This window comes from Clarias gariepinus, chromosome 16, assembly GCF_024256425.1.
Source record: "Clarias gariepinus isolate MV-2021 ecotype Netherlands chromosome 16, CGAR_prim_01v2, whole genome shotgun sequence".
Taxonomy (NCBI): domain Eukaryota; kingdom Metazoa; phylum Chordata; class Actinopteri; order Siluriformes; family Clariidae; genus Clarias; species Clarias gariepinus.
Genome location: NC_071115.1, coordinates 27760092 through 27775481, shown reverse-complemented (window position 1 = coordinate 27775481; position 15390 = coordinate 27760092). Strand labels below are relative to the sequence as shown.

The 15390-nt window shown below is 38.8% G+C and overlaps 2 protein-coding genes across 3 annotated transcripts; one reads left to right on the top strand and one right to left on the bottom strand.

Moving 5' to 3' along the window:
* Nucleotides 1–2770: 2770 nt before the first annotated feature.
* On the bottom strand, nt 2771–7080 carry LOC128544688 (uncharacterized). Of its 2 annotated transcripts, XM_053514963.1 has the most exons (8): nt 6991–7080; nt 6788–6879; nt 6088–6215; nt 5049–5456; nt 4879–4964; nt 4261–4397; nt 3396–3455; nt 2771–3055 (listed from the first exon to the last, which is right to left on the bottom strand). In XM_053514963.1, exons 2-8 carry the CDS (start codon nt 6825–6827, stop codon nt 2805–2807), a joined length of 1110 nt encoding a protein of 369 aa, XP_053370938.1. In that variant the 5' UTR covers nt 6828–6879; nt 6991–7080; the 3' UTR covers nt 2771–2804. The 2 variants fall into 2 exon arrangements, with proteins under 2 accessions (XP_053370938.1, XP_053370939.1); XM_053514964.1 differs by lacking the exon at nt 6991–7080 and having other exon boundaries at nt 6788–6952.
* Nucleotides 7081–7265: 185 nt separating this feature from the next.
* On the top strand, nt 7266–11705 carry LOC128544309 (uncharacterized). The gene is made up of 3 exons (XM_053514317.1): nt 7266–7520; nt 7904–8005; nt 8858–11705. Exons 1-3 carry the CDS (start codon nt 7266–7268, stop codon nt 10988–10990), a joined length of 2490 nt encoding a protein of 829 aa, XP_053370292.1. The 3' UTR covers nt 10991–11705.
* The last annotated feature ends 3685 nt before the right edge of the window (nt 11706–15390 follow it).

The following is a 15390-nucleotide window of genomic DNA, read 5'->3' as shown; positions in this document are numbered from 1 at the left end:
TTTTGTCATCCTGTTTGTTTCAAGTGTATTTTAACTAATTTTTAGTTCTATAATTGTTACACTGTTCTAGATTTAAGTCACCACCAACTTGAAATAAGATTGGAAACTGGCATTTTGAGACAAAATGTCTTGAAGTTAGCATTCCTGACTCGTATTAGGCAGTGCCCTTTTGCCATAAGCCATAATTTACCATCCTGTCATCATCTCAAGTGTATTTACCTTATTGTAAGCTCTACAAAAGTAATACTGTTCTAGATTCAAGACATTTTACCTACTAGATTCAAGACATTAACTACTGTTTACAAGAAAGAAAAAGTGAAAAATAGACCTGCATTTAACCGACTTTATTTAAACAGCATAAAAGGGAAACAGCTTAATTTCTCAACATTTTGGCTCACAGTATTTATGAAACAGAAATATGAAAACATAGTAGAATATGCCAAATATGTCAGTTAAGGTCAGGTCCAAACATCCGACCAATGTGCCAATACACGTACAAAATCTGTGCTTTGCACAGGCACTCAGCACAGAAACACTAAAACTGCTCCACTTGTGACATTCACAATATTGTAACATTCAAATTAAGGGTTCTGAGCTAACTAGTTCCTCAATACAACATTAACCCTTGTAACATCATCCTTCAAGGATAATTCCGGTGAAAAATGAACCTGGGTTAATTAACACATGGTTAACGAGTCAATCGTTCCCTGGAATGAGTTTTCATGATAATCGAATGTAAAGAGTTTTATCTCTAAAAACATGCAGGAACCATCTTGGAAAACAGTCTTGACTAATCGAGTCACGGCGTTCGTGGCTCGACTAGTCGAGACTGTTTTCCAAGATGGATCATCTCTGTAAACGCGTAATGTACTGTCTTTATAAAGTATCTTCTTATTAAACTGTTTGTACACTTACAAAGTTCTCAATGCTTCGGTTTGCATGTAGGGACCCTCATTATGCTACCGTGTTAGTGTGAGGCTATTTTGAGCCTTGTTAGTGGTATTAACTAGCGATTTACTTTTACTTACACTATGCCCCATATACTAGTGTTATAAGCTAATCTGTTTTTAGAGATAAAACTCTTTACATTCGAATATCATGAAAACGCATTCCAGGGAACGATTGACTCAGTAACCATGTGTTAATTACCCCAGGTTAATTTTTCACCAGAATTATCCTTTAAGGATGGACCATACTAAATTAGTGACTGCATCTGCTGAACAGACAATTAGTTATTTAAACTGAAGTGTGTGAAATTTTGAAAAGTGCAAACACACACACAATATAACGGCATGTTGGCTAATATTGTCGTGCACCCCAAATTAACACTGGGCTAACTTAGACAAATTCCAACCAAGAATCAATAGAACATTGAACTGCAATACCTTTGGAGGGAGAGAGGAAGTGCTATCCTAACACCATATCTGACCACTGGTTTTATTGGCCAATAAAAGCTTTCCACTCTGCCATGCTCTTCTTGTAAGACGATGTGAGATCTCTCTCATGCATTATGTCTAAGAGGACCTCCGTCTGTATGACTGAAAGCAGAGTGGCTACACACTTTGGATAAGTCAGGTGTAGGCTATAATAGTAGGCCATAAGGTATAAAGCACTCTCGGTAAGCTTGTCTTTTGGAAAGGTGGTTATTGCCACATCTCCCACCGCTAGGAGGAAGTTGGACGGACCGACAATCAGGACTGGACAGGAGAGAGGGCGTTTCTTCAAGTAGGAATTGGGATCTTCTCCTTCCTGTAACAGATAACACAGACATCCTTCTGTCAGGATAATGCATTTTGGTCATTTGGAACCTAGGGTAGAGGGTTGTTTACAAACACTTAAAGCAAAATTCTGACAAAAGTTACTGAGAAAGCTCCATCTGAAAGTGCTGTTTTTAACTATCCCCAATGCATTTACTGTTTACACATGTCTACCCTTCCAAAAGAAGTAAAAACCAAGGCTATGGCTAGTCTTGCTTGGTTATCATTAGGGTGATTAAACCTGCTACCATGTAATGCACCCATTTTTGTACATACTGTGACAGCCAAGAAATCTACTCAGTGAAAATCCTCTTTTTAAAAACAAATGTTTAGGTGTCTTTGAAGGCTTAGAACATACAGTACGTGAATAGGAAATGCATTGGGAGTCATCAAGGGCAGCACCTTCAGTTATATTTTTTTCCGATACGGCAGTCAAAACGATCGTACAACATTTTACACGGCTCACCTCGAGGACATGCACCAGAGCCTCACTCGCATCTCGTACCCTCTTTGGAGGAGCTGAGGTGGAGGGGAACAGTGATGGCAGCACACGTAGGATCTCAAGAGCCTGTTCAGCTGTACAGGAAGTGATTCATTACTTACACAAGGTAAAATCTGATAAAAGGTATACAACAGACACAATGCTTAAAAAATAAAGAAATCAGCAAATAATGGGATAGCCATCATAGACGAAAAAAAAAAAAAAAAAAAAACACTAGCTAATGTACTTGACAACATGCCTGAAGGTCCACCCTAAACCCTATTCACTAATAACACCAAAACAGCATTCCCTACCTTTGTCCATTCCCATTGGGGGTTTCAACACCTTTTTCCATACACCGAAAAACTGCACCTTCTGGCAGAAGTCATGCCATCTTCCCTTTAGTTCATTGATGAAGTTGGTATTTTCTGCATCCAAAATGCGTTTAAGCTCCTCCATCACCTATGAAATATAAAATATACCAATACAGACATTTGAATAATATAATTTAAGAGGAAACTGGTATTTTAAACATTGTGTGTGATACCATGGTTTTAATCATGCAGTCAATAATGACTTACATGTCCAACGTCCTTGAAACAAGGATATGCTTCTAGAACCTTCTCATGTCTGTTCTCCTCGCGAACGGTATTTGAATCAATGAATGCTCTTCTGGCTACAAATTCCAAATCCAAGAGATGAGAGACATCCTGGTGATTTGGATTTTTTCTTTTATACATAGAATGTAGGGTCTTGTAATGCTTGGCCAAGGTTGCTGAACTGGTGTCTGGACTGTCAACATCTGCAGACTTGTTAGCTGTAAGACACAAAAATACATAATTAATATTCCTCATGTTGTTGCATGAAAAAAATATTTCAAAACTGCCATAAAAATCATACATTAATATTAAATGTTTTAATGGAATGAAATCTTTTAACAAATATCAGCCCTGATCCTAACTACCAAATGCCTATTCATTTTTGGAATTTTAACCATTTAAATGCCATAAAAAAAAAATAAAAATAATTTTTTGCATAATAATGCATGAGAACTATTTGTTTGAAACTCATATGGTCATGCAATCACAAACAATTGCATGTAGGCACACAAGTACACCCCCACTACACACAGTCATGTGGTAGTTGGACGAACTCACCATCAGGACTGGACAGGGTAGAGGGTGCTTCTTCAGGTAGGCTTTGGGATCTTCTTTTTCCTTCAAAATATAACACACACATATTTCTGACAAGTACTTTAAGGATCATTTCGGTATTTTGTAACCAAAAATTACATTCAATTTAAAAGAGCAAAATGCCACTAATGAGACATATGGGTTTTAAATGCATAACATTATTTGCTATGCTGGAGAGGTTATAGAAAGTAATGTTGCACAGTAGACTGATACTAAAAGGTGCTGCTGTACACAACTGTCCAAAATGATACAATACCAGCTTTTTATTAATACCAGATTTCTGTTAAAACTTAATTTCTACAATAATGTTAATAAAACTCTGCGTTTCTCAGCGACAGCTCAGAAACCTGACAGATCTAGAAAAGATCTGTGTGGAGGAGTGGGCCAAAATCCCTCCTGCAGTGTGTGCAAACCTGATGAAAAACTACAGGAAACGTTTGACCTCAAACAAAGGCTACTGTACCAAATATTAACATTCTCAGGTGTTCAAATACTTATTTGCAGCTGTATCATACAAATAAATAGTTAAAAAAAATCATACATTGTGATTTCTGGATTTTAGTTTTAGATTCTGTCTCTCACAGTGGACATCCACCTACGATGACAATTTCAGACCCCTCCATGATTTCTAAGTGGGAGAACTTGCAAAATAGCAGGGTGTTCACATACTTATTTTCCTCACTGTACCTATTCTCTAAAGTGAATTTTAAAGCCTTTTACTTCTGTCATGTCAGGACTGTCATCTTGACCAATAAAGTGGGTTTATTAGTTTATCTAAAATATAAATACCTCACAAGGGCAAATATGTAAATGCAAAGTTGAAACTCACCTTCTAACTCACTTTCTTTACCGTCTGAGCGTGGGCTACCACTTTCTTCTGTGGACAGATCTAGAATGATTGTGGAGTCACTTGAACCCATTTCATCCGTGTCTGTTGACTGCTCAAGACAGCGCCTCTTTGTAGAGCTGCAAAGATTAGTCAGTTAATCAATTAGTTGTCAACTACTAAATCAATCAATCCATCTGACTTTATTTGTACTGCACTTTTCATACAAACAAAGTGTAACAAAGTGCTTCATAATAAAAAGCAATATCCCCACACACATCCAAAGCAATTACTTTGTAGTCAAACACTAACAGCACTCATTAAAACCGGGAAGTGAGGAGACACTAGAGACAGATCACCCAGGACAGGACATTGACATGACTGATCACTTTGAGTATTTTTTTTTTTTTTAAATGTCCAAATATGATTGAAGCTTCTCAAATGTGATCTAGCTTCTTTAGTCCTCTATGACAGTGAAATTATCAGCTTTGGGTTATGGATTAAACAAGACTTTTGAGGACATCACCTTGTACTTTATATTGACCAGACAACTAATCAATTAATCTTGAAAATGATTAACAGATGAATCTTTGATGAACAAAATCATTAGTTACAGCTCACCTCTTTGAATGTCTCCCATCTGGATTTGTTTTTTGGGGGGATCTCACATTTTGCAATCTTTTGTAAAGCTGTCTGTACACAGTGAACTGCACAAGACATTTAATCAATTTTTCAAATCGCTAAAAATGTCCAACATGAAACCGTCATCAAACTGGGTGCATTTCACTTACCCATGTATGGAGGCCTTGGTCCTGCAGCATGGGGTAGTACAGTACTATTCTCTTTGCCATTGCTGTGATTTCTGGCTTTGATGGGTATCTGTGTGATTCTCTATCCCCCTTTGCCCTCAGGATCGCAATCATACTGGTCATGGTGTTTCGAATGAGCCGGCATCTGAGCTCCTTTGACATTTGGCAGTCGCGCTGTTCGCCTCTCTTCGACAACTCAAAGTACTGTTGTCGGACTTGCTCAAGTTCTGTGTCGGTGTGCAATACATATTCTGGAAAGGATAACTTCACAACCTTTTCAGGGGTTGTGTACTTTGCAGGACTTGCTTTCACAGGAGTGGATGTCTGTTGCATGGGTGAAGCATTAAAGGAGGAAATGCCCGATAATTTTGAGTGTTCTTGGCCAGACTCCTGTAAAATAAAAGATAATGAACTAATGTAAAAAGCAACATTTTTGTTTTTCATGTCAACACAAAATGCAGTGTAGCATTGACAGCTTTGCACACGTAAAAATAAGCAATGTTCCATTTTAGGTGTGTGAAATCGATAACATTAACTAACTGAACACCTATCAATTAATCTAAACTGAATTGAACACAGATGTAGACTACCATGTCTGTTCCAAAAACACTGTGCTGTTAGCTTAATGTGCTGCTGCCAACTTAAATAGGTGTTTAGTTTAAACCACTTAAAGGCACAATATGTAACTTTTTTGCTTTAAAAATAGCAAAAATCACTATATCTATGTTATATATTTTTTGTAGTTGTGTACTTACATTATCCCGACTGTTTCCAATGTCACAAGTCTGGTTATGCGGTGATGTCGTTATGAATTTAGGCAAGGCAAATTAATTGTAGTTCCTAACTAATTTAATAACAATACTAGCTTCATAATAATAATAATAATGATTTAATACATTAATGGGAAAACAAGCTAATTATCGTATTGATATCGTCAAAGGCATCTGCCAGCAGCGATATCTCTGACTCTCGTCGATACACAATACTATTGTCTATCGGCACAACCCTATGAGAAACTGACCTCTTCTGAGGCACCATGACAGGCACGCCAGACCGCTTTTCTCCGTATAAAGTTCTCTGGGCCTGGGAAAAGATCTCGCAAGTCTTCACGAGACAGAGTGCTCATCATTGTCTCTGTGATGTTTGCAGCTATGAAAACATTAAAAGACAAACATAGCTAGATGAAACAGTGCCCTAGAAATCAAACTGAATGAGACTATTATGGCGCTTTTCCACTACACAGTACCAGCTCGCCTCGGCTCTGTTTGGTTTTACACTGTGTAAAAGTTGTACCTGTACCTGCTTTCAGGTACTTTTTTTTGTACCACCTCAGGCGAGGTTCTGAGCGAGCTGAGGCGATACTAAAATGTGACGTGAAAACACGGCAGACTGCTGATTAGATTAGAGAATGCACTAACGTTACCACCAAAGAAAAATAAATGTCTCATGCCTTGTATTTTTTTAATAAGTTGTATTAATAAAGTAAAGGCATAGAACCAGTTAATTTGTAGTGCATTGACAATAGTTTTATATAATTAGTTTATTAATTTAAATTAACAGTTGACTAGTTTATGAATTTAGCGGGAACAAAATTGCGCGAGTAACGGGAGGGTAAAATTCACTTTGATATTGGTCTGAAGTTCCGAACACAATATAAAACATTATCCAAAAGCTCATCAGCATTTGTACGTATGATAAATAATAACATTTGCATACATTACCCCTTAAAATCGACACTGCGACATCATCCAATTCTTCCATGTCGCAATAGCTTTTAGCTCCGCTAACTTAACGTTAGCCCGCCTCGCTGTCTCTGTTCAGCGGCAACGATACACAATAAACATTGAAAACACATATAAACGTCGATAACATTCAAATGGTGTGCAATGTGAACTACAAAGAATGAGCACTGAATACAACTTACTTGCAATGAAACACGTCAAGAAGACTCCCAAGACATCCAAGTTCAAATCGGTCCGTTAGTTTCCAGTATAATTAGTTTACGCCTACATTCTCATTTGCAGCAGGTGGCTGGCGGGTGTAACCATAGAAACGAGTTTTTACGGCAGTCTTGCGACCAGTTGTTTACCGTACTCTTGCATCTTGCTTGTCTTTGCTTCCAACATGATTTGGCGTTGCTTCATATGCTACATATTTGTGGCACTGACTCTGAAACAACTTTTGAGTCACATTAACACCATGCACAGTCGCAGCCCTGACTTTCGCGTCGTGTGTGGGATTGATGGCTGTCCGAGTGAGTACAGGGTGTATAACTCCTTCTACTATCACGTGAAGCGAACACATGCGCATCATCTTCTTCAAGTTGAAGCGACGGAGGAGGAAGGACCGACTCGCCACGTGTTACCTGGAGCAGGTGAAAGGACAGGCCCAACCGACCAAACTAATTCAATCCATGTGGCTGAAGCGGAGGGCTCAAGCATCGTCATTCCAGCGGTAAGTCATTACACAAACTAGAATTTAACGTAACAATACAAGTTCAGTTCAAAGGCCTTTATGTTAATTTATTGGTAAGAGAGCAGGTGAAGGGATACAATTTAGTATGTGTGTCAATCTTAACACTCATGAAGGACAGATTTTTTTCTGATGCTGTCAAAGTACTGTTTTGTTTTTATTGTTGTTGTTATTTTACATACTCGAATAATAAAAATACATAAATAAATACACCAATCAGTAAAAATACACCCATCTTGTACCTTTTTATAAGAAGAAATCTAGCTAGCTAGCTTACCCAGGTAGTTATTAGATTGTCTGGTGGTGCTACCTACACATGACAATATTTTCCCTGTTTCAATAGGTTTGTTGTTAATTTCTTTCAGAGTGGATTCCAAGAAGATGGAGAGGGTCGCATGGACGTTGGTCTTTGTAAACATGCAACTGGATTTCTTCTTCAAGCCAGAGAAACCCATCAACTGACACAGGTAACTTATGCCATTGATTTTCCAATTTATTATATTTAATTTTTAGTAGCAAACTTAAAAGCAATAAGCTTAAACTGTAGAATGACTTAGCCACTGTTTAGACCTGGCATCTTGGTTGATCCGATCACAGGTGGACATCTCAGAAACACCTGAAATAGAATGTGTATGCACATGCTTCTTTCCTTCCAAGTACTTTCTTTCTATCTATCTGATGAATTGGCTTTAAACTTTCTGGCTATGCTTTTTCAAGCCAACTTAAAGTTTGCTAACAGACTTGTTTATCTAGTTATTTAAGATAGCTTAAAGGGGGGCGCACACCGGTCGCACAGCGCCACGTCTTTTAAATTCAAACACATTATTCTCTCTGAGTGTACACACACCGGCATTGCCATATACGGTGTACTTCATTGTACTGCAGTTGTTTTTTGTAAGGGTTCAGTGAACATTTGTGATCGGATCTCACTTCCCCATTATATATGCAAATGGACACATACTTTGCTTACAAAATCTGCCCATCCACTCCATTTGTTGAGCATGAGCTAAAAATGAAGACAACATAATAAACCCAGCACTTACACTTTTATTTAGCACTTAGTCCACCTGATCCTATTGCTCAAAACGCATTTTAAGACCAAGTGTAAACAAGGTCTTAAAGCTGCAGAAGCTAATATTATTTCATGATAGTTTTGCTGTAAATAGCCTATTTTGATCATTGCATTTCACTAACAATACAGCATGTAATTGAAGGGTTACTTAAAAAAAAAAATGTAAAAAAAAAAAGTGTCTGAGTTTCCATGTTGACTGCATTTTATAATGTATAATTTTTTTGTTTGTTTGTTTTCTACTCTTCAGAGAGCTGTTAACCAAATGGTGAGTGGAGTCCAGCAATATCAGGCCGCATTATTGGAGCACCTAAAACAGCAAATGAGCGACATGATTGAGAGACATTCTGGGGACCTGGATCAACTAAAGAGTGATGCAATGGGGATATTTGACCAGTTTGTTGACCCTTTCTGTCAAATTGCTTCCACCCATTTGCAGGATAAGACCATCAAAGAACTGCTAATACCAGTTGAACCAGAGATTCTTGTCGCAAAACAAACAGTATGTTATGTGAAAAATGGAGACTCCAGAGTTCTTACTATTAAGGACCATTTATTTCATTATATACCGTTGGTGAAAAGTTTGGAGCAGCTGCTATCACATCCACAAATAATTGCAATGATTGACAACAGGCCACAGACATGCAAGGATGGATTTTTTCATGATTTCATAGATGGAGACATTTTTAAGTCGCACCCACTGTTTTTGAAATTTCCCACAGCATTGCAGTTGATTTTATATACAGATGAAATTGAGCTATGCAATCCTCTTGGATCTCGGGCAAACAAAAACAAATTGTTATTGATTTATTACACCTTAGGTAACATCAACCCTAAATACCGATCAAGACTTGCTGCCATTCGTCTGCTTGCCATGGTAAAATCAAAAGATCTTTCCCATTGTGGTATTGATGAGATATTTGAGAGGATTAACCATGACTTAACTGAGCTGTATGATGGTGTCCAGGTTGTCACTGCAAGTGGTGAGAGGACAATTTATGGGGCACTTATGTCTGTGTGCGGAGACACTCTAGCTCAGCATGACGTGGCTGGATTTAAGATAGGAGTGGGATTTGCCTACAGTAAATGCAGGCACTGCGAATGCAACTTTGAAGACATGCAGGAGCAATTTAATGAAGATTTGTTTGTTAAAAGGACTACGGCAAGTCATAACAGGCAATGTAATGACATTGAAAAGGCAAATACTGACTTTCTGAAAGACAATCTTAAAATGACATATGGCATAAACAGGAGAAGCAAATTAACAGAATTTCCTCACTTTGATATAATCAATCAAACCCCACAGGACATCATGCATGTCATTCTTGAAGGTGTTGCCCCATATGAAATCAAATGTGTTTTAAAGCATCTTGTGCTTTCAGGGCATATGGACTTGGACGCATTCAACAGTGCAATTATTTGCTTCCCTTATTCTCCTGTGGATGCAAGGGATAAGCCTTGCCCCATATCTGTCAATACACTATCATCAAATGACAATAAATTGAAACAGTCAGCTGGGCAGATGCTGGTTTTGTTAAAGATCCTGCCATTTCTCATTGACAAACTTGGAGAAAATGATTACACACAAATGCTACTTAAGTTGTTAGAGATAGTCAAAATTCTTTTTTCACCAATTATTGCTCTCTCAACTCTTTCAAGGCTGAAGCTTTTAATAGAGCACCATTTAAAACATTTCAAACAACTGTTTCCAGATGCAAATATTATACCTAAACAGCATTACTTGCTGCATCTTCCTTCTCAGATTAAGGCACTTGGTCCTACAGTGAGGCATATGTGTATGCGCTTTGAGTCAAAGCATTGCTTTTTTAAGCAGTGGGCTTTGAAAAGTAGTTTTAAAAATATCTGTAAGTCTCTTGTGAAGCACAACCAACTTTATGAATGTAGTCAGAATGTGCTTGAGAAACATCCAATTTGTTCAAGGGAAGTTGACATGGGCCCAGCCTCTGAGGTGAAAAATGTTCATTATGTAGAAGGAAAGATTAAAGACTTCTTAGGAATAGAGCATGTTGAACATATAGTTTCTGTAAAGTGGATTATACAACATGGTAATAAGCATACATGTGGAAAATCTTTGGTTATTTCTAATGTCATCAATGATACTCCAGAGTTTTCACTTGTAAAAAACATTTATATTTTAAATGCGTCAGTGTATTGTTTTGAATGCCAACCTCTCTCTACAGTTGGGTGGAATGATCATTATTTAGCTTATGAGGTAGAAGTTCCCGATCTAGCTCAAGCCAATATTTTCATGGATGCTGAAAAGCTTGTTGATTATACACCATACCACTATGTAAACTTCAATAATAGCAAGTACATTCCACTGAAGTATGATCTCACAGACATCATTAAACATAATTCTTGAGTCTGTATTGAGTGTGGGTGTGACAATCAGCGGCTGGAGTGCACTCCTTCTCTATTTATCATTTCATCTTATGGCTTTACCTGGACTGATTGTGCTTTGTCTTTCACCTGTTTTAGATTATTCTTGTTAGCTTCTCTGATTTAAGCCTTGGTTTTCCTTTGTGTCCTTTGCAAAGTCTTGTTACACTGTAAGTGTACATCTCTGAGCTTTCCCTGTTTTAATATTCTGTGTTTCTCTGGACTCTTGACCCTTGCCTGCTTTCTGAACTGTTCATGAACCTGTGCTGCCTGCCTCGACCTAAGCCTGTTTTCACTACGAGTTACTGGTTTGCCCCTTGTTTAACTGTATGCCGGAGTTTATGTCTGCTTGTGTTTGAGCTGAAATAAAGTGCTGCACATGGATCCGACCGCCTCTGTCCGTACGTTACAGTGGGTATTTGGGTGCAGTTTTTTTGGGCGGGTATTTTTTTTAAGCACTACAAACACTGTAATTGATGACAGCATTTATTTTTACTTATTGCTTTTGCAGTATGTCCAGAGTGCAACAGAACAGAGAAGGAAACATAATTCCAGATTTTGCCACTGTCTTTTTTACATATCACATGGACATGGTTTGATGCAAATGTAAGAAAAATAGCCACACTGTACTCTGCATTGTGAGTTGGGCATGTTGACCATGCAGTTTTCAATAAAGCAGATTTGTTGTCTCAATTCAAGTCAAGTCTATTTCTTGAAACAAGACGATTCATCTTTAACAAATAACACAGCAGCTTAAAAACCTTATGACATGTCAAAAAAAGCTTGTTTCATCTGAGATATGACTCAAAACAAGATATTTTCAAGACAGATTCACTTAACAAGATATTCAAGATGCACTGTCTAAAAACAAGCTCCTTTATCTCACTTAAATCTTGGTCTTTAGGTGATTTTGTCTTATATTAAGTGTGATGAGATATTTTGACTAGAAATTAGAAAAATATACTTGACAAGATTTTGAGTTTTTGCAGTGTGGATTTGCAGGCTTTTTGTTAACAGAAAACTAATATAACATGCTTAGCCAACAATTTCTTATATATGTTATAATTAATATCAGCCATTGCTGCTAAATTTAAATAAATAGATGGAGAATTGGCACTGCAGCGACTGTTTCTGATGGATCCATATGTACGTCGTAGCTGCTCACTGGGAATCCAGTGAAAGTACAGGACAGAGTGACTGACTCTTCAGAGTTCCCTTTCAAAAGCTACACTCGATGCTGCGTGAAAACGCTATGGGAACATCTTTTTATGTTGCCGGTTGTGAAGCATGTGTGCATCAAACACGCCAAATTTTGGTTTATATAACCTCGGTCAGGTGACATCATTATGACGTGCACTTGCAGGTAAATAGGAGTGAACCAGAAACATTCCTCAGATCTTTTTGTCTTCAGGACAGCTTTGTTGTATCTGAACAAGCAAAATTGTCTGTGTGTGTGTGAACAAGCAAAATTAAGAAAATGTTTAACTCAACGATTTGGCTGAGGTTCAGGCAAGATGCGTCCCTCCGTGTGATAAACCTCTTTTGGAGGGCAATCTCCACAATTTCTGCCACGAGAGGGGGAAATCAGGGTCTCTTTCTCCCGCTTCAGGGAGAGTGTGAGCATTGTGACCCCGTCCCAATTAAAGCCCCGAGCCGTGGTGCATTCCTTAGGATCTGGCAGATGTGCACAAGACGGAGTCTAACCCCTCCTTTCTCTTGCCCTCTCGCCGGATCAGGAAAATAAATAAATAAATAAATAATTTTCCGCCCACTTCTCAAGCGCACTCCAGCGCTTCTTGTGAATGGACAGGAGAGGCATCCTCTCTCGCGTCCACGGAGATGGAAGTTAAACCGAAAGCACTCAAAATTAGACGACAAGTTTTTGTCGGGTGGCTGGGGGGCGGAGCTTTAATTAAGCTCTCTTCCCTTCTTTAGCGACCTCCATGACGGGTTAACCCTTTCATGGAGCAAGCCATATTTATCCCGTGTTTTCCTGCCATCGACTTCGATTTATTCGAATATCGTTGATGCCGAGGCGCGGGTTTATATAATGATGCCCCAGATAGAAGAGACGCTTGCTGGCTATCTCTCTCCTGGGACATCATCCACCCTGGAAAAGCCAACACTTTCTTTCAACTGTGTAGACTTTTATCTTCCCTGGGGGGAAAGCTTTTCGGGCAGCAGGTCAAGCTGGTGCTGCACTGCACACCATGGCGGTTTTGCAGGCTTACCAGTCTGTCCTGCTGAAAGTCTAGAGCACTGGCGGGGCTCTTGAGGATAGGGAGTTCTTGGAATTACGCCGAGCCACAGACTTGTCTCTTCGTTGGTTTGATGGTTTCCGCGCAGAGGCACTTGTGGCTGAATCTCACCGTGTAATAAACTCGCTACTATTAATATTAGAACAATAGCTAGCCATTATCAAAAATCAGGGAGTGAATAAGGACCACCAGAGATATCAATAAAAATTCAACGTGTATTTATATTTAATATAGTGCTGTACAAAATGCCACTCACTCGCCGGCCACTCACACCACATTCACTCAGAATATAGAGTTTATGTAACTTGGTTAAGATTCAGAGTCTCTTTCTCTCTCAACACAAGTCCATGAATGTAAAATGCCCAGCGCACGATGTCCTCTGCGAGCGACGTCCCCTTTGATGGCGGCACGGTGGTCACCGAGGAAGCAGTGACGCGTGCACTCGGCCGCTAGCGTGGTTTCTCGTGGGGGAACAGCAGAGACACGCCTTAACACAGGAAATCACACACACCAAACAAACAAAACAAAAAACCCTCCTGCATAACCATAGCAGGAGGGATATCATAAGTTCATGGCAGGTAAGAAAAGGGTAAGGATCATGCATTCCTCCTTGATGCCCCCATCTCACCTTCCGGCCTATTTGGCCACGCCATTACTTTGGCCGCAAGTAGGTTTCGGGAGGCAAAGCTATACGAACAAGGTTTTGGGAAATTCATTCCCCGCCATGTTCAAGAGTTGAGCTTTATTTCGTGCCCTAAAACACTTCCTCCAGCAGTTGAGAGGCTACCATGTCCTAGTGCGAGTGGACGAGACTATGGTCTGATTGACATCGTTCCAAACCACTAGAGTCAGCGCCTGTTTGGCTTCTGACCCTTAAGATGTTTTTTCTTATACAGTTACTTCTTTCAAGAGAGATGCTATTGTCCTAGCCTATGAGGCAACACTTCGAGGACACTACATTTCGCCTCGAGGAATCAGGGCTTATTCGTCCAGGAGGATTGCCTCATCTATTGCGCTGGCAAGAGGTGTCCCCTTGCAGCAAGTGTGTGATGCGGCAGGTTGGTCCTAGTCCAAGAAAATAGTGTCCTAAAATCATACTTTTGTTTAAATCTATTTAACCAAGATTTAAAGTACATGGAAGTGTTATCTACCACAGAGCTCACTGGAAACAAGAACAGCCAAGAACATACTGTTTAAACCCGACTATTTGAATAGGGAGTCTTCATGAGCACTATGGAGGTATTAAATCCTTAACCACAGGCTGTTCAGTGTAGAGATGAGAAGATGATTATAATGTTCCATGAACTGTAGAATCTTACAACAGAATGTTTTACCTTCAGAAAGAGTTCAAAACAAGAGCAAGAGAGAGAGAGAGATTGTTTCAGGGTTTTTCCTACACATCATCAATTCAACACCACTATACAACTCTGATTAGCCTATCACATGCATTTCAAAGCCCAGACTTACTTCACTGCACTTGAAAAATATTCACTTGTTTTCTTTTGCTTAATTCTAGCCAGTTATTTAACAAAAAATAAATAAATAAATAAATAAACAAATAAGCTGAAAAAAAAAAGACTGCCAGAAACCAAGGACACAAAAAGTGAATTTTTTTTTAAGACTTTAAAATTATACAATTATGTATAAAATCATAAAATAAAATAATAATAAAAAACACTTTGGATAGAATAGTGTTGTTTCCTGGGGATATTCTGTTAAAATGTACAGAAGTGTTTTTGTACAGGGATGTTGTTGATCCGTCTTACTGTGTCTATCGAGCGCAGTAATACACAGCTGTTTCTTCAGTCTGCATGTTCTGCCCTTTTAATGTTATTGTGCTGCTGGACGTGTCTCTGGAAATCTGAAACCTGCTTTTCAGTTTCTCGCTGTAGTAAGTGCTACCATCATGGCAAATAAGTGCGATCCACTCCAGAGTTTTTCCTGCAGGTTGTCGTATCCAGCCTGTACAGTAGGTACTTGTTACTGAATATCCAGACACTTTACAGGTCAGAGTCAGTGACTGACCAGGAGTTATTAATGTGGACTCGGTCTGGATCAGGTCAAGACTGTGAACACCTGGTAAATAAATAAGTAAATAAATAAATAAATACATAAAGTAAAAATG